General features: G+C 44.4%; 1 protein-coding gene across 4 annotated transcripts in view; it reads left to right on the top strand.

Moving 5' to 3' along the window:
• The window catches only part of dlec1 (DLEC1 cilia and flagella associated protein), a 186,422-nt gene that overhangs the window by 102,263 nt on the left and 68,874 nt on the right, over window positions 1-15,285 (top strand). For all 4 annotated transcript variants that reach the window (XM_043690852.1, XM_043690850.1, XM_043690851.1 and 1 more), the window contains 4 exons: window positions 2,768-2,960; window positions 9,665-9,747; window positions 10,699-10,873; window positions 14,979-15,072. In XM_043690852.1, coding sequence (XP_043546787.1) covers window positions 2,768-2,960; window positions 9,665-9,747; window positions 10,699-10,873; window positions 14,979-15,072 — 545 coding nt within the window. The remainder of the gene's footprint in view (window positions 1-2,767; window positions 2,961-9,664; window positions 9,748-10,698; window positions 10,874-14,978; window positions 15,073-15,285) is intronic.

Raw genomic sequence — 15,285 nt, 5'->3', positions numbered from 1 at the left:
GGTTGGTGGGGTGGTAGGTGGGGGCCAGTGGGGTTCTGTCCTGGTGGCGGTTGGAGGGGCGGGGCTCAAGGGCGGAGGAGCGGGAAGTGGAAGAGATGCAGTGGAGGGCATCGTCGACTATGTCTGGCGGGAGATTGCGGTCCTTGAAGAAGGAGCTTGTTCAATGGCACCTACCAGAACCTTTGCTTAACATCCTCCTTTCGCAGTGTTCAGTAATGCTTATTTCTAATCCTGGAAACAAATTAGGGTACATATTGTAATCAATCTGCCCAGATAAATCTTTGCAGCGGGTGGGACCTGAATCTAGGCTTTTCAGCCCTGAGGTAAGGGCACTGTATTAGAAGAGCTGAACAATTTAAGTGCTCCTGCACTGTCCAGCTTCATTGACTTTTCAAAGAACTTTGAGAGCAAAACAAGCATTCTTGCACAAGATTAAAAATTCCTGATTTGGGAAATACATATACATGTGTTCTGAGGAAGGATCAACGGACCTGAAACATTAACTCTGATTTCTCTGCACAGATGCTGCCAGATCTGCTGAGCTTTTCCAGCAACTTCTGATTATATGACATATATATTCTTGACTGTCTTACACCCCTTGTGTACACAGTTGCTTGTAGCAAAGTTTTAATTTTGAGGAGTTTACCTCCAGGACCATGTAGTCTCACAGTGGTTGCTTGTAATCTCTGTTTCTTCACCCATGGTATACAATCTTATAAGGAATCTTATTCTGGTAACCAGCTTTAAATTATTAAGATGTCCATTGACATAAACATCTTCTTGCTAAAACAATTAGATTATGAATACACCTGATTTATTTTTTATTGGAGATTCATTGGAGATTTTATTGGAGATTCATCAACATCATTGTGATGTGTCTCTGCACATTTATGCAAGTGATCTGGTGTTTTACATATAAATTACAAAATAAAGTTGCCATAGTCCCAGAGGACCACACGACTGATCTCTCATTAGAGAGAAACAACTGGTGGCAAGTTTAACATAAGCATTACCACATCTCAGGCGAGAGACAAAGTTGAGAAGGTGTGGCTAGCAAATGAGTATGGCAGGGGATGGGAACCAAAGTGTCGGCTTAGCTGAGTCAGATTCAGGTCAAGAAACAGGAGGTAGAACAGTAGTGATGTAGTCAGCGACCTGGAAAGACAAAAGCATTCAGCAAAGGAAATTGATGGGGTTAAGCTGTTTAATACTTCAAATCAATGAGCATTATAAACAAGGCAGATGAACTAAGAGCACAATGTTGGTCGCTGTAATGGAAACCTTGTTAACAGAGGGGCAAAATTGGCAGCTCCATATGTCTGGACATAGAGTTTTCAGGCAAATGGAGTGGGTGACAATAAAAGGAGTGGTGGCTTGGGTAGCAGTAATAGTTAAGAATTCAAAACCAGGGGTCATAGATTCAAGCTAAGCGGTAGAAGGATTGGTGGTGGGGGGTGAGGTGGGTGAGGAAAAACATTTCTATGCAGAGGATAGTGGGCGTCTGAAATTCGCTGGCTGAGTTGATGGTGGAGGCAGAGACCCTAAATTCTTTCAAAAAGTACCTGGATCTGCACTTTAAGTGCTGTAAGCTGCAGGGCTATGGGCTGTGTGCAGTAAGATGGGATTGGAGTTATAGAGTCATAGAGATGTACAGTACGGAAACAGACCCTTCGGTCCAACTCATCCATGCCGACCAGATATCCCAACCCAATCTAGTTCCACCTGCCAGCACCTGGCCCATATCCCTCCAAACCTTTCATATTCATATACCCATCCAAATGCCTTTTAAATGTTGCAACTGTACCAGCCTCCACCACATCCTCTGGCAGCTCATTCCATACACGTACCACCCTCTGCGTGAACACATTGTCCCTTAGGTCTCTTTTATATCTTTCCCCTCTCACCCTAAGCCTATGCCCTCTAGTTCTGGACTCCCCCACCCCAGGGAAAAGACTGTCTATTTATCCTATCCATACCCCTCATGATTTTGTAAACCTCTATAAGGTCACTCCTCAGTCTCTGACGCTCCAGGGAAAACAGCCCCATTCTATTCAACCTCTCCCTATAACTCAAATCCTCCAACCCTGGCAACATCCTTGTAAATCTTTTCTGAACCCTTTCAAGTTTCACAACATCTTTCCAATAGGAAGGAGACCAGAATTGCACACAATATTCCAACAGTGGCCTAACCAATGTCCTGTACAGCAGGACATGACCTCCCAACTCCAGTACTCAATACTCTGACCAATAAAGGAAAGCATACCAAACGCCTTCATACCAAACGCCTTCTTCACTATCCTATCTACCTGCAACTCCACTTTCAAGGAGCTTGAACCTGCACTCCAAGATCTCTTTGTTCAGCAACATTCCCTAGGACCTTACCATTATTTGTATATGTCCTGCGAAGATTTGCATTCCCAAATTTTTGCTGCACCTCACATTTATCTAAATTAAACTCCATCTGCCACTTCTCAGCCCATTGGCCCATCTGATCAAGATCCTGTTGTAATCTAAGGTAACCTTCACAGTCCACTACACCTCCAATTTTGGTGTCATTAAAAGGGCATCTGAAAGACTTTGGGTTGGAATAGCCTCTTTTTTGTGTTGCTGCATCATTTCTGTTGTACTATGGGACTTTTATGGTGACCTCACCCAGTAGGGGAATTGAACTCATATCTATTTGCCATCACTCTACATTGCAGACCAGCCATTTCCCGCTCACTAATATGAAGAGTTTGTAGCTTCTGTAAATATCTCTTGTTTCTAGGCACGTGGAGCTCCCCTTCTGCTGGCAAGTACTAAAGCCGAATCTGGTATGTCCTATTCCTGGAGAGTCAGTCGTACCCACCAACCTGGATTACGATCAGGATTTAAAATCCGCCTTTCACATCAGCCCAGATAATGGAGTTTTGGCGCCTCACCAGGATCATGAGTTCATCCTTGCTTATTTCCCGCGGGAGGTGAGAAACATTTTTCCCTCTGTCATTCTGAAATTTCCAAATCGCTGTTCAAACTTCAATTTACCACATCTTTCCAACTCCTTTCTATTTCCCCCATCAGCTGATAAGAGTAAACAAAAAAAAAAAACATTCGTTGTTCATGGAATGTGAGTGTTGTTGGCAAGGGTAACAATGATTGCCCATACCTAATTATCCTTGGACAGAGGGCATTTCAGAGGCCAGCTAAGAGTCAACCATATTGCTTTAGGTCTGGATGGCAGAACTCCTTCCCTAAAGGTCATAAGTGAGCTCGATGGATCTTTACAATGATCAATGATGGTTTAGTGCTCCATATCACTTAGACAAGATTCTGTGATGACCAAGGTTGGAGGAGTACACTGTTTCTCTCTGGTCCCTGCCATGACTCATTGGGGTAGCATGTTGGAAATCCAATCTTGCTATTCTCAGATTCGTCATTGATGTTAAAGATTTTGAAATGACTTTATAAAAGTACCAAGTTAACTGATTTTCAGACCCAGTTTGATAGAAAGCATGGACCAGGTGTCAGTAATGAACAAGAATTACTATTTATTACAAGTTATTCATCTCGAGAATCAGGGAAAGCATTATCACCCCACAGGCATGTAGCACTATTAGTTAAAATTCTATTCCTCATTGCATACACAGAAGTTCAAATGTTGAAAAAAAACATTGATGAAGAGCAAACACTGGAAAGACAGGTCCATAGTCTTTGTCCCCAAATTCTGATGAGTTGGTTCTTCCCTGATCCAAACTTCTCTTCCCTGATTCCTTTTAATGAGGTACATAGTGACTGCTTCACTCATGCAATGTCTCAGATTGATCAATTATAAGTCACAGCTTACAGCAACTGCTGAAGGAACGATTAACTGGTTTTCTTCAGGTTTAAAGTGAGTTATAGAATCATAGAGTCCCTAGTGTGAAAACAGACCATTTGGCCCAACAAGTCCACACCAATCTTCCAAACAGTATCCCACCCAGACCCATTTCCCTACCCTATATTTACCTCTGACTAATGCACCTAGCTGACACATCCCTGAACACTCTGAGCAATTTAGCATGGCCAATCCACCTACCTTGCACATCTTTGGACTGTGGGAGGAAACCAGAGCATCCAGCGGAAACCCACACAGACACGGGGAGAATGTGCAAACTCCACACAGACAGTCGCCTGAGGCTGGAATCAAACCCAGGTCTCTGGTGCTGTGAGGCAGCAGTGTTAACCACTGAGCCAACATGCCGCCCTCAATTGACTGCCAAATTCAGGGAGGCAGGTCCTGATGGTAGAGATCAAATCTGTTCTCAGTATCATGGACCCAGTCCCAAGTGTTTGGTTTCCTGACAACCAATCACACGGCTGTTGGCAGGCAAAAGGCCTTTGTCATTGACGACTATTCACTAGTGCATTGACCAATCAACTTCTTGCATGCAGCTACAGTACGTAGAACCCGCACGTGGCTCTCCCTGTGCAACCATTTCAATTACTACTTGTTCAAACAGTTGCCATGGGTGTCAGATTACTTACTTTCAAACCATACGGCCATTCTTTCAAAATATTAGCTTTAAAATAGTTCTTTCTCATTTCAATCTGCAATGTTTTTTTAAAAACAAAATAAAAAGATAGCCCTTATATTCCATTATGTTACTGATCGCAGCATAAATTTAAATGGTCTGCCCAATTATCAACATGGCTAATTATATACCTTCCCTGTATTGGGTTCAAAATAATAATATCTTTAATAAATAATAAAATATAGAAAATAGGAGCAGGAAAGGCCATTTGTCCCTTTCAGTCTGTTATGCAATTCAATATGATCATAGCTGAACATTCAACTCAGACTCCTGTTCCTGCAAGACTTATCCAAACAAATTAAGATGGTTCATACAAGATCTGCAATACAAAAGTATAAATATTTACCCATCTATTTTTTTGGACTGCAGGCCTGTGACCAGCAGGATGTGTGCTACAAGGATCAGTGCTGCGTCCATTGCTTTTTGTCATTTATATAAATGATTTAGCTGTGAACATAGGAGGTATGGTTAGTAAGTTTGCAGATGACATGGTGCGAAAAAGATTACCTCAGAGTACAACCGGTTCTTGATCAGATGAGCCAGTGGGCCAAGTGGTAGCAGATGGAGTTTAGAGTCATAGAGATGTACAGCATGGAAACAGACTCTTCGGTCCAACCCATCCATGCCGACCAGATATCCCAACCCAATCTAGTCCCACCTTCCAGCACCTGGCCCATATCCCTCCAAACCCCTCCTATTCATATACCCATTCAAATGCCTCTTAAATGTTGCAATTGTACCAGCCTCCACCGCATCCTCTGGCAGCTCATTCCACACCCGTACCACCCTCTGCGTGAAAAGGTTGCCCCTTAGGTCTCTTTTATATCTTTCCCCTCTCACCCTAAGCCTATGCCCTCTAGTTCTGGACTCCCCGACCCCAGGGAAAAGACTTTGCCTATTTACCCTATCCATGCCCCTCATAATTTTGTAAACCTCTATAAGGTCACTCCTCAGCCTCCGACGCTCCAGGGAAAACAGCCCTAGCCTGTTCAGCCTCTCCCTAGAGCTCAAATCCTCCAACCCTGGCAACATCCTTGTAAATCTTTTCTGAACCCTTTCAAGTTTCACAACCCCTTCCGATAGGAAGGAGACCAGAATTGCGCGCAATGTTCCAACAGTGGCCTTTTAACTTACAAAGATGTGAGGTGCTGCATTTTAGTAAGGCAAATCAGGGCAGGACTTTTACAATTAACGGGAAGGTCCTGGGGAGTGTTGCTGAACAAAGAGACCTTGGGGTGCAGGTTCATAGCTCCTTGAAAGTGGAGTCGCAGGTAGATAGGGTAGTGAAGGTGTTTGGTACACTTGCCTTTATTGGTCAGTGCATTGAGTATAGGAATTGGGAGGTCATGTTGAGTCTGTACAGGACATTGGTTAGGCGACTTTTTTAATACTGTGTTTAATTCTGGTCTCTCTACTATAGGAAATTCGTTGTGAAACTTGAAAGGGTTCAGAAAATATTTGCAAGGATGCTGCCAGGGTTGGAGGGTTTGAGCTATAGGGAGGAGGCTGAATAACTCTGGAATAATGGGTGAAACGGTGGCTCAGTGGTTAGCACTGCTGCCTCAAAGCGCCAGGGTTCTGGGTTTGATCCCAGCCTCAGGTGACTGTTTGTGTGGAGTTTGCACATTCTCCCTGCGTCTGTGTGGGTTTCCTCTGAGTGCTCCGGTTTCCTCCTACGATCCAAAAATGTGCACCTCAGGTGAATTGACCACGCTAAATTGCCCATAGTGTTAGGTACATTAGTCAGGGGATAATGAGTCTGGGTGGGTTACTCTTCGGAGGGTTGTTGTGGACTAGTTGGGCCGAAGGGCCTGTTTCTACACTGTAGGGAATCTAATCTAAAAAAAAACCTTGGGCTATTTTTCCTGGAGCATCGGAGGCTGAGGGGTGACCTTATTGCGGTTTTTAAAATCATGAGGGGCACGGATAGGATGAATAGTGAAGGTCTTTTCCCCGGAAGATCTTTTTTTAACTCGGTTCTCCTTGAAATAAAGGTCAACATTCCCTTTGCTTTCCCAGTTACTAACTAAACTTGGATGCTAGACTTTTGTGATTCATGCACAAAGACACCCAAATTCCTCTGAGCTACAACTTTCTGCAGTGTTTCCCTTTTTAAATAATATTCAGCTCTTCTATAATTCCTGCCAAAGTGCATAACCTCACAGACCCCAAATTATTTTCCATCTGCCATGTTTTGCCCTCTTGCTTACCACTGTAGACACTTTGTGTCATCTTCTGTACCTATCTTCCTCCCTAGTTCTGTGTCTTTCATATAGTTGGTGATAGTACATTCCCTTCCCTCACCCATTTCATTAATATATATTGTTTGTAATTGTGGTCTAAGTGGCAATTGCTGTGGCACTCCATTAGTTACAAGTTGCCATTCTGAAAATGCCCCTTATCCCAACTTCTTGTTTTATATTTTAGTCAATCCTTCATCCATATTAACTTATTACACCTCTCAGAGGCAATTATTTTATCAAGTTGCCTTATGTGCAGTAGCTGAAAATGTGTTGCTGAAAAAAGCGCAGCAGGTCAGGCAGCATTCCAAAGAGCAGGAGAATCGACTTTTCAGGCATGAGCCCTTCTTCAGGAATGAGGAAAGTGTGTCCAGCAGGCTAAGCTAAAAGGTAGGGAGGAGGGACTTGGGGGAGGGGCGTTGGAAATGCGATAGGTGGAAGGAGGTCAAGGTGACAGTGATAGGCCGGAGTGGGGATGGGGGCGGAGAGGTCAGGAAGAAGATTGCAGGTTGGGAATGTGGTGCTGAGTTCGAGGGTTGGGACTGAGACAAGGCGGGGGGAGGGGAAATGAGGAAACTGGAGAAATCTGAGTTCATCCCTTGTGGTTGGAGGGTTCCTAGGCGGAAGATGAGGCACTCTTCCTCCAGCCGTCGTGTTGCTATGGTCTGGCGATGGAGGAGATGATGTGGGTGGAGGTGCAGGTGAATCTGTGGCGGATATGGAATTTTCCTTTGGGGCCTTGGAGAGAAGTGAGGGGGGAGGTGTGGGCGCAAGTGTTGCACCTCCTGCGGTTGCAAGGGAAGGTGCCGGGAGTGGTGGTTGGGTCGGTGGGGGGTGTGGATCTGACAAGGGAGTCGCGGAGGGAGTGGTCTCTACGGAAAGCTGATAGGGGAGGGGAGGGAAATATATCCTTGGTGCTGGGTCTGTTTGGAGGTGGCGGAAGTGACGGCGGATGATGCGCTGTACATGGGGATTGGTGGGGTGGTAGGTGGGGGCCAGTGGGGTTCTGTCCTGGTGGCGGTTGGAGGGGCGGGGCTCAAGGGGGGAGGAGCGGGAAGTGGAGGAGATGCGGTGGGGGGCACCGTCGACCACGTCGGGGGGGAAATTGCGGTCCTTGAAGAAGGAGGCCATCTGGGTTGTACGGTATTGGAACTGGTCCTCCTGGGAGCAGATGCGGCGGAGACGAAGGAATTGGGAATATGGGATGGCGTTTTTACAGGGGTCAGGGTGGGAGGAGGTGTAGTCTAGGTAGCTGTGGGAGTCGGTCGGTTTATAGTAAATGTCCGTGTTGATTCGGTCGCCCAAGATAGAAATGAAAAGGCCTAGGAAGGGGAGGGAGGGGTCTGAGACGGTCCAGGTAAATTTGAGGTCGAGGTGGAAGGTGTTGGTAAAGTGGATGAACTGTTCAAACTCCTCGTTGGAGCATGAGGCAGCGCCGATACAGTCATTGATGTAGCGGAGGAAAAGGTGGGGGGTGGTGCCAGTGTAGCTGCAGAAGATGGACTGTTCCACATATCCTACAAAGAGGCAGGCATAGCTGGTGCACATGCGGGTGCCCATGGCTACTCCTTTGGTTTGGAGGAAGTGGGAGGATTGGAAAGGGAAGTTGTTCAGGGTGAGGACCAGTTCAGTCAGTCGAAGGAGGGTGTCAGTGGAAGGGTACTAGTTGGTATGGTGGGAAAGGAAGAAGCGGAGGACTTTGAGTCCTTTGTGATGGGGGATGGAGGTGTATAGGGACTGGATGTCCATGGTGAAGATAAGGTGTTGGGGACCGGGGAAGCGAAAATCATGGAGGAGGTGGAGGGCATGGGTGGTGTCCTGAACGTAGGTGGGGAGTTCTTGGACTAAGGGGGACAGGACCGTGTCGAGGTATGCGGAGATGGGTTCGGTGGGGCAGGAGCAGGCTGAGTACCATATCAAACAACCTCTGGCATTCCAAGCATTTTACTTCTACTGATTTCCCTTTATCTAACCTGCTTGTTGCCTAACAGATTTACAGATCTATCATGGTGCAGAAGGAGACCATTTGGCCCACTGTGCCTACACTAGCTCTATTATCTCGTGCCAATCTCCTGCCTTTTCCCCATATTACTGCATATGATTACTATCCAAATAAACATCTAGTATCCTTCTGAAAGAGTTCAAGAATTTTGTCAGGCATGACATACCTAATGAAGATATGCTGATTCTTAGAATTATAGAATCCATATAGTGTGGATACAAGCCACTGAGCCCATCAAGTCCACACTCACCCTCAAAAGGGCATCTCAACCAGACCCACCCCATCCCTGTAACACAGCAATTACTGTGGCTAATCCACCTAGCCTGCACATCTCTGGATACTATGGGCAATTTTAACATGGCCAATCCCCTTAACCTATGCATCTTTGGACTTGTGGGAGGAAACTGGAACACCCAGAGGAAACCCACACAGTCACAGGGAGAATGTGCAAACTCCACACAGACAGTTCCCCGAGGGTAAAATCGTAAAATGTGAGGCATCAGTGCTAACCACTGAGCCAATATGCTGTCCAAACTTTAAATTTGGAGGTGGATTCTTCCTGATTATAATTTTGCATTTCTAAATGCCTACATCTGTGCTCAATCAAAACTCACACTGACTAATCTAGATGAGAACCCCAGGGCATGCTATCTTTGTGATGAGGTGTTAAACTAAGGACATGTCTGCCTGTTTAGAGATGTGAAAAATAAAAATGACCAATAGGCCCATGGATCTGTAGAAAGAGTAGTCACACAAAGCATCTGAAACAACAACTTTGAACGATCATCACAAAGACTGACAAAAGGTTGTAATTATGATGTTTATTTGAAGTTAATTTCTTCCTTGAATGAAATGTTGTTTTTGCTTTGCAGCTGAAGGAGTATCACAATGTGTTTTACCTTGTATTGCGAGATGTTCCAGAGCCTTTGAATGCCAATGAGTGTAACACCAGTAGGTGAGCTCGATATGTGCCTGCACATCTCTGTCTCATGCCACACCTTCTTTTGTACTCATACTTTGAATAAATTTCCACACCATGGTCTTCTCTGCAGGATAGGGAAGTCTAAAATTAGAGGGTATAGGTTTATGGTGAGAGGGGAAAGATCTAAAAACGACCTGAAGGGCAACATTTTCACACACAGTGTGGTGCATGGATGGAACAAGCTGCCAGAGGAAGTGGTAGAGGGGGGTATGATTAAAACATTTAAAAGATATTTGGACAGGTACACGAATAGGAAACGTTTAGAGGAGTATGGACCAAACGCAAGCAAGTAGGACTAGTTCGGATTTGGAAACCTGATCAGCATGGATGAGTTGGGCTGAAGAACTTGTCTCCCTGCTGTATGACTGTGTGACTTTATCGTAGGTTAACAAGAATCCATGCCCTTTGCCAGTTGTGCCCTCCTTGTCATGAAGGGGTCAGTTCTTCCTGAAATAAATCTGAATCTATGATAGTGGAGTCGCAGGTAGATAGGATAGTGAAGAAGGCGTTTGGTATGCTTTCCTTTATCGGTCAGAGTATTGAGTACAGGAGTTGGGAGGTCATGTTGCAGCTGTATAGGACATTGGTTAGGCCACTTTTGAAATATTGCGTGCATTTCTGGTCTCCTTCCTATCTGAAAGATGTTGTGAAACTTGAAAGGGTTCAGAAAAGATTTACAAGGATGTTGCCAGGGTTAGAGGACTTGAGCTATAGGGAGAAGCCGGACAGGCTAGGGCTGTTTTCCCTGGAGCATCAGAGGCTGAGGGGTGACCTTATAGAGGCTTACAAAATCATGAAGGCCATGCTGTACATCTCTATGACTCTATGACTCTATAATAATCCTTGCTGGATACAAAATAAAATCAATGTACCAAAGGTTTACTTCCTTCAAACTAAATCCTTTTCTTCGCTCATACATTTCAGGAAAAGTAGTTTGGAAAGGTCAATGAAAACAGCTTCTGCAGCAATGACTAATATCGTCGGCATGGAGCTGGAGGTTAAGGGCTACACCGAGCCATTTCAAGTCTTATTGAGGCCTTATGCCATTCTCATCCCTGGCGAGAACTACCTGGGCACAACTCTGAAAAAGTATTTTGAGGTTTGAATTTAAATGTCTTTGGATGAAAAAAGCAAATCAAGCACCGAGGTTCATTTCTAGAAGGTTCACTAGAATTAGTGAGCAGTTAAATTATATTAAACATGTGTAGAAGCTTGGACAGACCGCACCTGGGAGGATTGTACTGAGTTTTACACTCCTTATCAAGGCACTGAAGAGGACGCATGCAGTATTTTCAGGTAGAATACCAGCACTGAGATTGATTTGGAGATGCCGGTGTTGGACTGGGGTGGACAAAGTTAAAAATCACACAACACCAGGTTGTAGTCCAACAGGTTTAATTGGAAGGACACTAGTTTTTGGAGTGACGTTCCTTCATCAGGTGATTGTATAATCACCTGATGAAGGAGCGTCGCTCCGAAAGCTAGTGTGCTTCCAATTAAACCTGTTGGACTATAACCTGGTGTTGTGTGATTTTTAACTTAGCACTGAGATTGTAAGCTTATCAGCTTAGAAAAAGTGAGGACTGCAAGCGTCGCTCCGAAAGCTAGTGTGCTTCCAATTAAACCTGTTGGACTATAACCTGGTGTTGTGTGATTTCTAACTTAGCACTGAGATTGTAAGCTTATCAGCTTAGAAAAAGTGAGGACTGCAGATGCTGGAAAGTCAGAGTCGATGAAGTGTGGAACTGGGAAAAGCTCAGCAGGTCAAGCAGCATCAGAGGAGCAGGGCAGCTGAGGTTTCAGGTCAGAACCTCTGGTCAGGACTCATGAAAGGTTCTGATCTGAATCATCGATTTCCCTACTTCTCTGACGCTGCTTGACTTGCTGTGCGTTTTCCAGCTCCACACTTCATCAACTGTAAGCTTATCAGGAAAGGCTGAACAGGGCTTGAGTTGCTTTCACAAGACTTAAGGGCTAACCCAATAGAGGTTTCTAAAATCTAGTGATTCAGCAGTGAGATATAGAGAATTAGACCAGTATGATCAGCACAAAGATATTAATATACCAGCCTGCTCCTGAAAAACCCTGACCTGAGCCCAGAGTTTCAGTTCATGGTCAGATTTTGCAGAAGTGTATATGTTCATGCAGCACACTGTCTTGAGCTGCGTGTACTTAAGATAAGATATATGCAAGAAATGCCAATGCTGATGTAGTGTTTAGAAAACATTAAATATCTGGTTGGGAACGAAGGGAAACAAATCTGGCTAACAAACTGGAAGTCTATGGGGCATCTGTAGAACTGTAGTAGTTGATGTAATAACATTTAAGGAGAAGGGTGTTTAAGGGGAAGCTTGATAAGTACACGAAGAAGAAAGTAATTGAAGGTTACACTGATAAGTTCAGATGAATATAGGAGGAGGTTTTATGTGTTTATAAACACACACGTGGAGCAGTTGTCGCAAATAGCTTGTTAACGATTTGATTTGATTCGATTCATTGTAGTCTCATGTACCAAAATACAATGAAAAACTTTGTTTGCGAGCAGTACAGGCTGATCATAGCAAACGAGAACATACATATCAGAGGGGTGCGTAGGCAGAGTGAGGCATACAGGTTGCACCATACAGGAGATGTGCAAAGAAAGATCAACATTAGCAAGGTCATATTATTTGAGTCCATTAATCAGCCTAATAACAGTAGGGAAGAAGTTGTTCCTGAACCTGCTGGTGCATGTGTTTGAGCTTCTGTATCTTCTGCCTGACAGAAGAGGTTCTACGGAGAGGTCTTTGATGATGTTGGCAGCCTTTCCACAACAACGAGAAATATAAATTGAGTCCATGGATGGGAGGTTGGTTTCCGTGATGGTCTGGGCTGTGCACACCACCTTCTGTAGTTTTCTACGGTCCTGGGCAGAGCAGTTGCTGTACCAGGCCATTATGCACCAATGGGGCATCTGTAGAAGTTGCTGAGTGTTCTTCTGGACATGCTGAATTTCGTAAGCTGCCTGAGGAAGAAAAGGCATTGTTGTGCATTCTAATTTCAGTGTAATTATTTCATTATGTTTCTTTGTCTAAGAGATGAAATTTGCTCAATAAATGTTAGGAGGATTTGAATGGTAAATATATCTGGTTGCACTGCCTGTGTGAGTAAAGCTAAGCATGCTGGAGACACTCAGCAAGTCAGCCAGTGTCCGAGGGAAAAGAAAAATAATTTAATGTGAGAACGACAAGCAGAAGTAGGCTATTCAGCCCCTTCAGCCTGCTGTCAGTCAATATGATCAAGATAGATCTGTTTGTGATCTTAATTCCATTTTCTTGCCTGCCCCCCATTATGGAATCCTTCATTCCCTTGTCCCTCTAACTCAGCCTCATGCAATTATATTCGATACTTAAGCTCTGTGGAGGATTTGCCTATTGGTGCTGCCTGCCACCAACTGACCTACTCATCCTAAGCTGTGATGTGGAGGTGCCGGTGTTGGACTGGGTGGACAAAGTCAGAAGTCACAGGACACCGGGTTATAATCCAACACGTTTATTTGAAATCATGAGCTTTTGGAGGTGACAAAAGGAGCAGCACACTGAAAGCTTATGATTTCAATTAAACCTGTAGACTATTACCTGGTGTCTTGTGACTTCTGACTTCATCCTAAATTGTGCAAGGCCTCAACTCTAGTAACATGGGCCCTGAACGTTATTCTATAAAGATTAACAGGTGGAGAGCAGTAATGAAAGATAATGTATAAATGGGTGAAACGTTGCCCCAGAACAGGTGAAATAAACAGGTTTAATTGCTATTCAGTTGGCTCTTGTGAAAATGCACTTTTGTGACTATACATCAGTGAAGGTTAGTATAGAGCTCAGTTCTGATGCTTTCCAGATATGAATTGTGCACTAGCGTTAGAATCAGACAAAAAAAAGAATAAGCAGTTCAGTATGGGGCCACAAAGGGCTGGATTTTTACAAGGAGGCACAGTCAAAACATTAGGGCTAGACACTCAAGAGTTGTCAGGAAACATTTGTATATCCAAAATGGGGCAGAGGTTTGGAACTCTATTCCACAAACTGCAGTGCGTGTTGGACCAGTTGTTAGTTTTAAATCTGAGATAGATACATTTTTTTGTTAAGCAAAAGTGTGCTTTTGGGAAATGGGCCAAAGGCAGAGAAATGAAGTTAGGCCAAGATCAGCCATGATCTCATTGAATGATGTAACAGGCTTGAGGGGCTAAATGGCCTACTCCTGTTCCTTTATTCCTACCTGCTTCCACCAGGTGAGGTTTCAGGTGGAAGAGGTACATTTCAAACAGGGCTGATGACCAGCCCAATACCTTTCCACCATTCCCGAACTCACCCCCATGATGTGGAAGTGGGAAAATTGAAATATGTAACCTCTGCCATAATATGGATAACTGAGAGGTTTTGTAAAAGAAAGTTTTTAAAGCAGCAGGAAGATGGTGGTGAGGAGGCATGGTTACTAACTTTGTGGAGGCTCTTTGTGTGTCTGGGTAAGCTCCCAACTGGAGGCCCTACTGCTGCCCCTGGCCCATGTCCCTGGGCTCACTCTGACCCTGACCCAAACACTGTGACTCCCCTAGAGGCCCAGAGGATCCACCAGCTTTGAACACCAATGTGGCCCATTTTCCCAGGCCATAACCTCCAGGGATAATGTCCACCACTTCTTCTTTCATACCAGCCTGCTCTCTGAATCCACCACCCTCTTCCTAAGTTGATCCAAGCCAATGCCCCTCCAGCTTACTTCAGTCACGGCTGCCTTGCTTGTGAACCTGCCTGCAGTGCTGGTAACTCCCAGTTTGCAATTTCCAGTGAGAGGATGGAAGTCCCATTTTTCCCTCATTAACCCCACCCACAGTAAGTTACTTCTGCAGGGTGGTCTTACTTCTCAGTCAGTCAGTGCCCAAAAAATATCCTTGTGGTCATATGGGTTAGCAGCTCCCTCTGTTCCACATGTTAACAGTAACCTAAACATCCCATCATTCTGGATTAGTGGTGCTGGAAGAGCACAGCAGTTCAGGCAGCATCCAAGGAGCAGCGAAATCGACATTTCGAGCAAAAGCCAAACATCCCATCAGTTTAACCAGAAAGTGTTTCAGAAGGAAAAACATGAGGGACTTAAAACAAACTAATCTGTATCATACATGGTAATTCACGACAAATGCATTCAACTTTTTTGTGCTGTGTTTACTGCAGATGTGGAATTATAGCAAGTCCACCATATACTACGAATGGGAGAGTATGCACGATTCTCACATCCTGGAGGTGCTGCCACCTTGTGGAGCCATAGGTAATACCATGAAACTGCTAATCGCTCAGAATAATATTGAGGCTAAGGTGCTTAAGTACTTAGGGACAGCTGGAATAGACTAGCTGTGTATTCTCCTGAATGTAGAAAATTGGTAGATTAACCAAAATGTTTAAGATACTTAAATAAGTTTATAGGGTGGATAGAGAAAGATTGTTTTATTTTTGTACAGAATTCCAAGCAAGAGGCATTCAG

Source organism: Chiloscyllium plagiosum, chromosome 5 (genome assembly GCF_004010195.1).
Source record: "Chiloscyllium plagiosum isolate BGI_BamShark_2017 chromosome 5, ASM401019v2, whole genome shotgun sequence".
In the NCBI taxonomy this organism is placed as follows: domain Eukaryota; kingdom Metazoa; phylum Chordata; class Chondrichthyes; order Orectolobiformes; family Hemiscylliidae; genus Chiloscyllium; species Chiloscyllium plagiosum.
The sequence above is the reverse complement of the archived record's forward strand: the minus strand, read 5'-3'. Positions and strand labels throughout refer to the sequence as shown.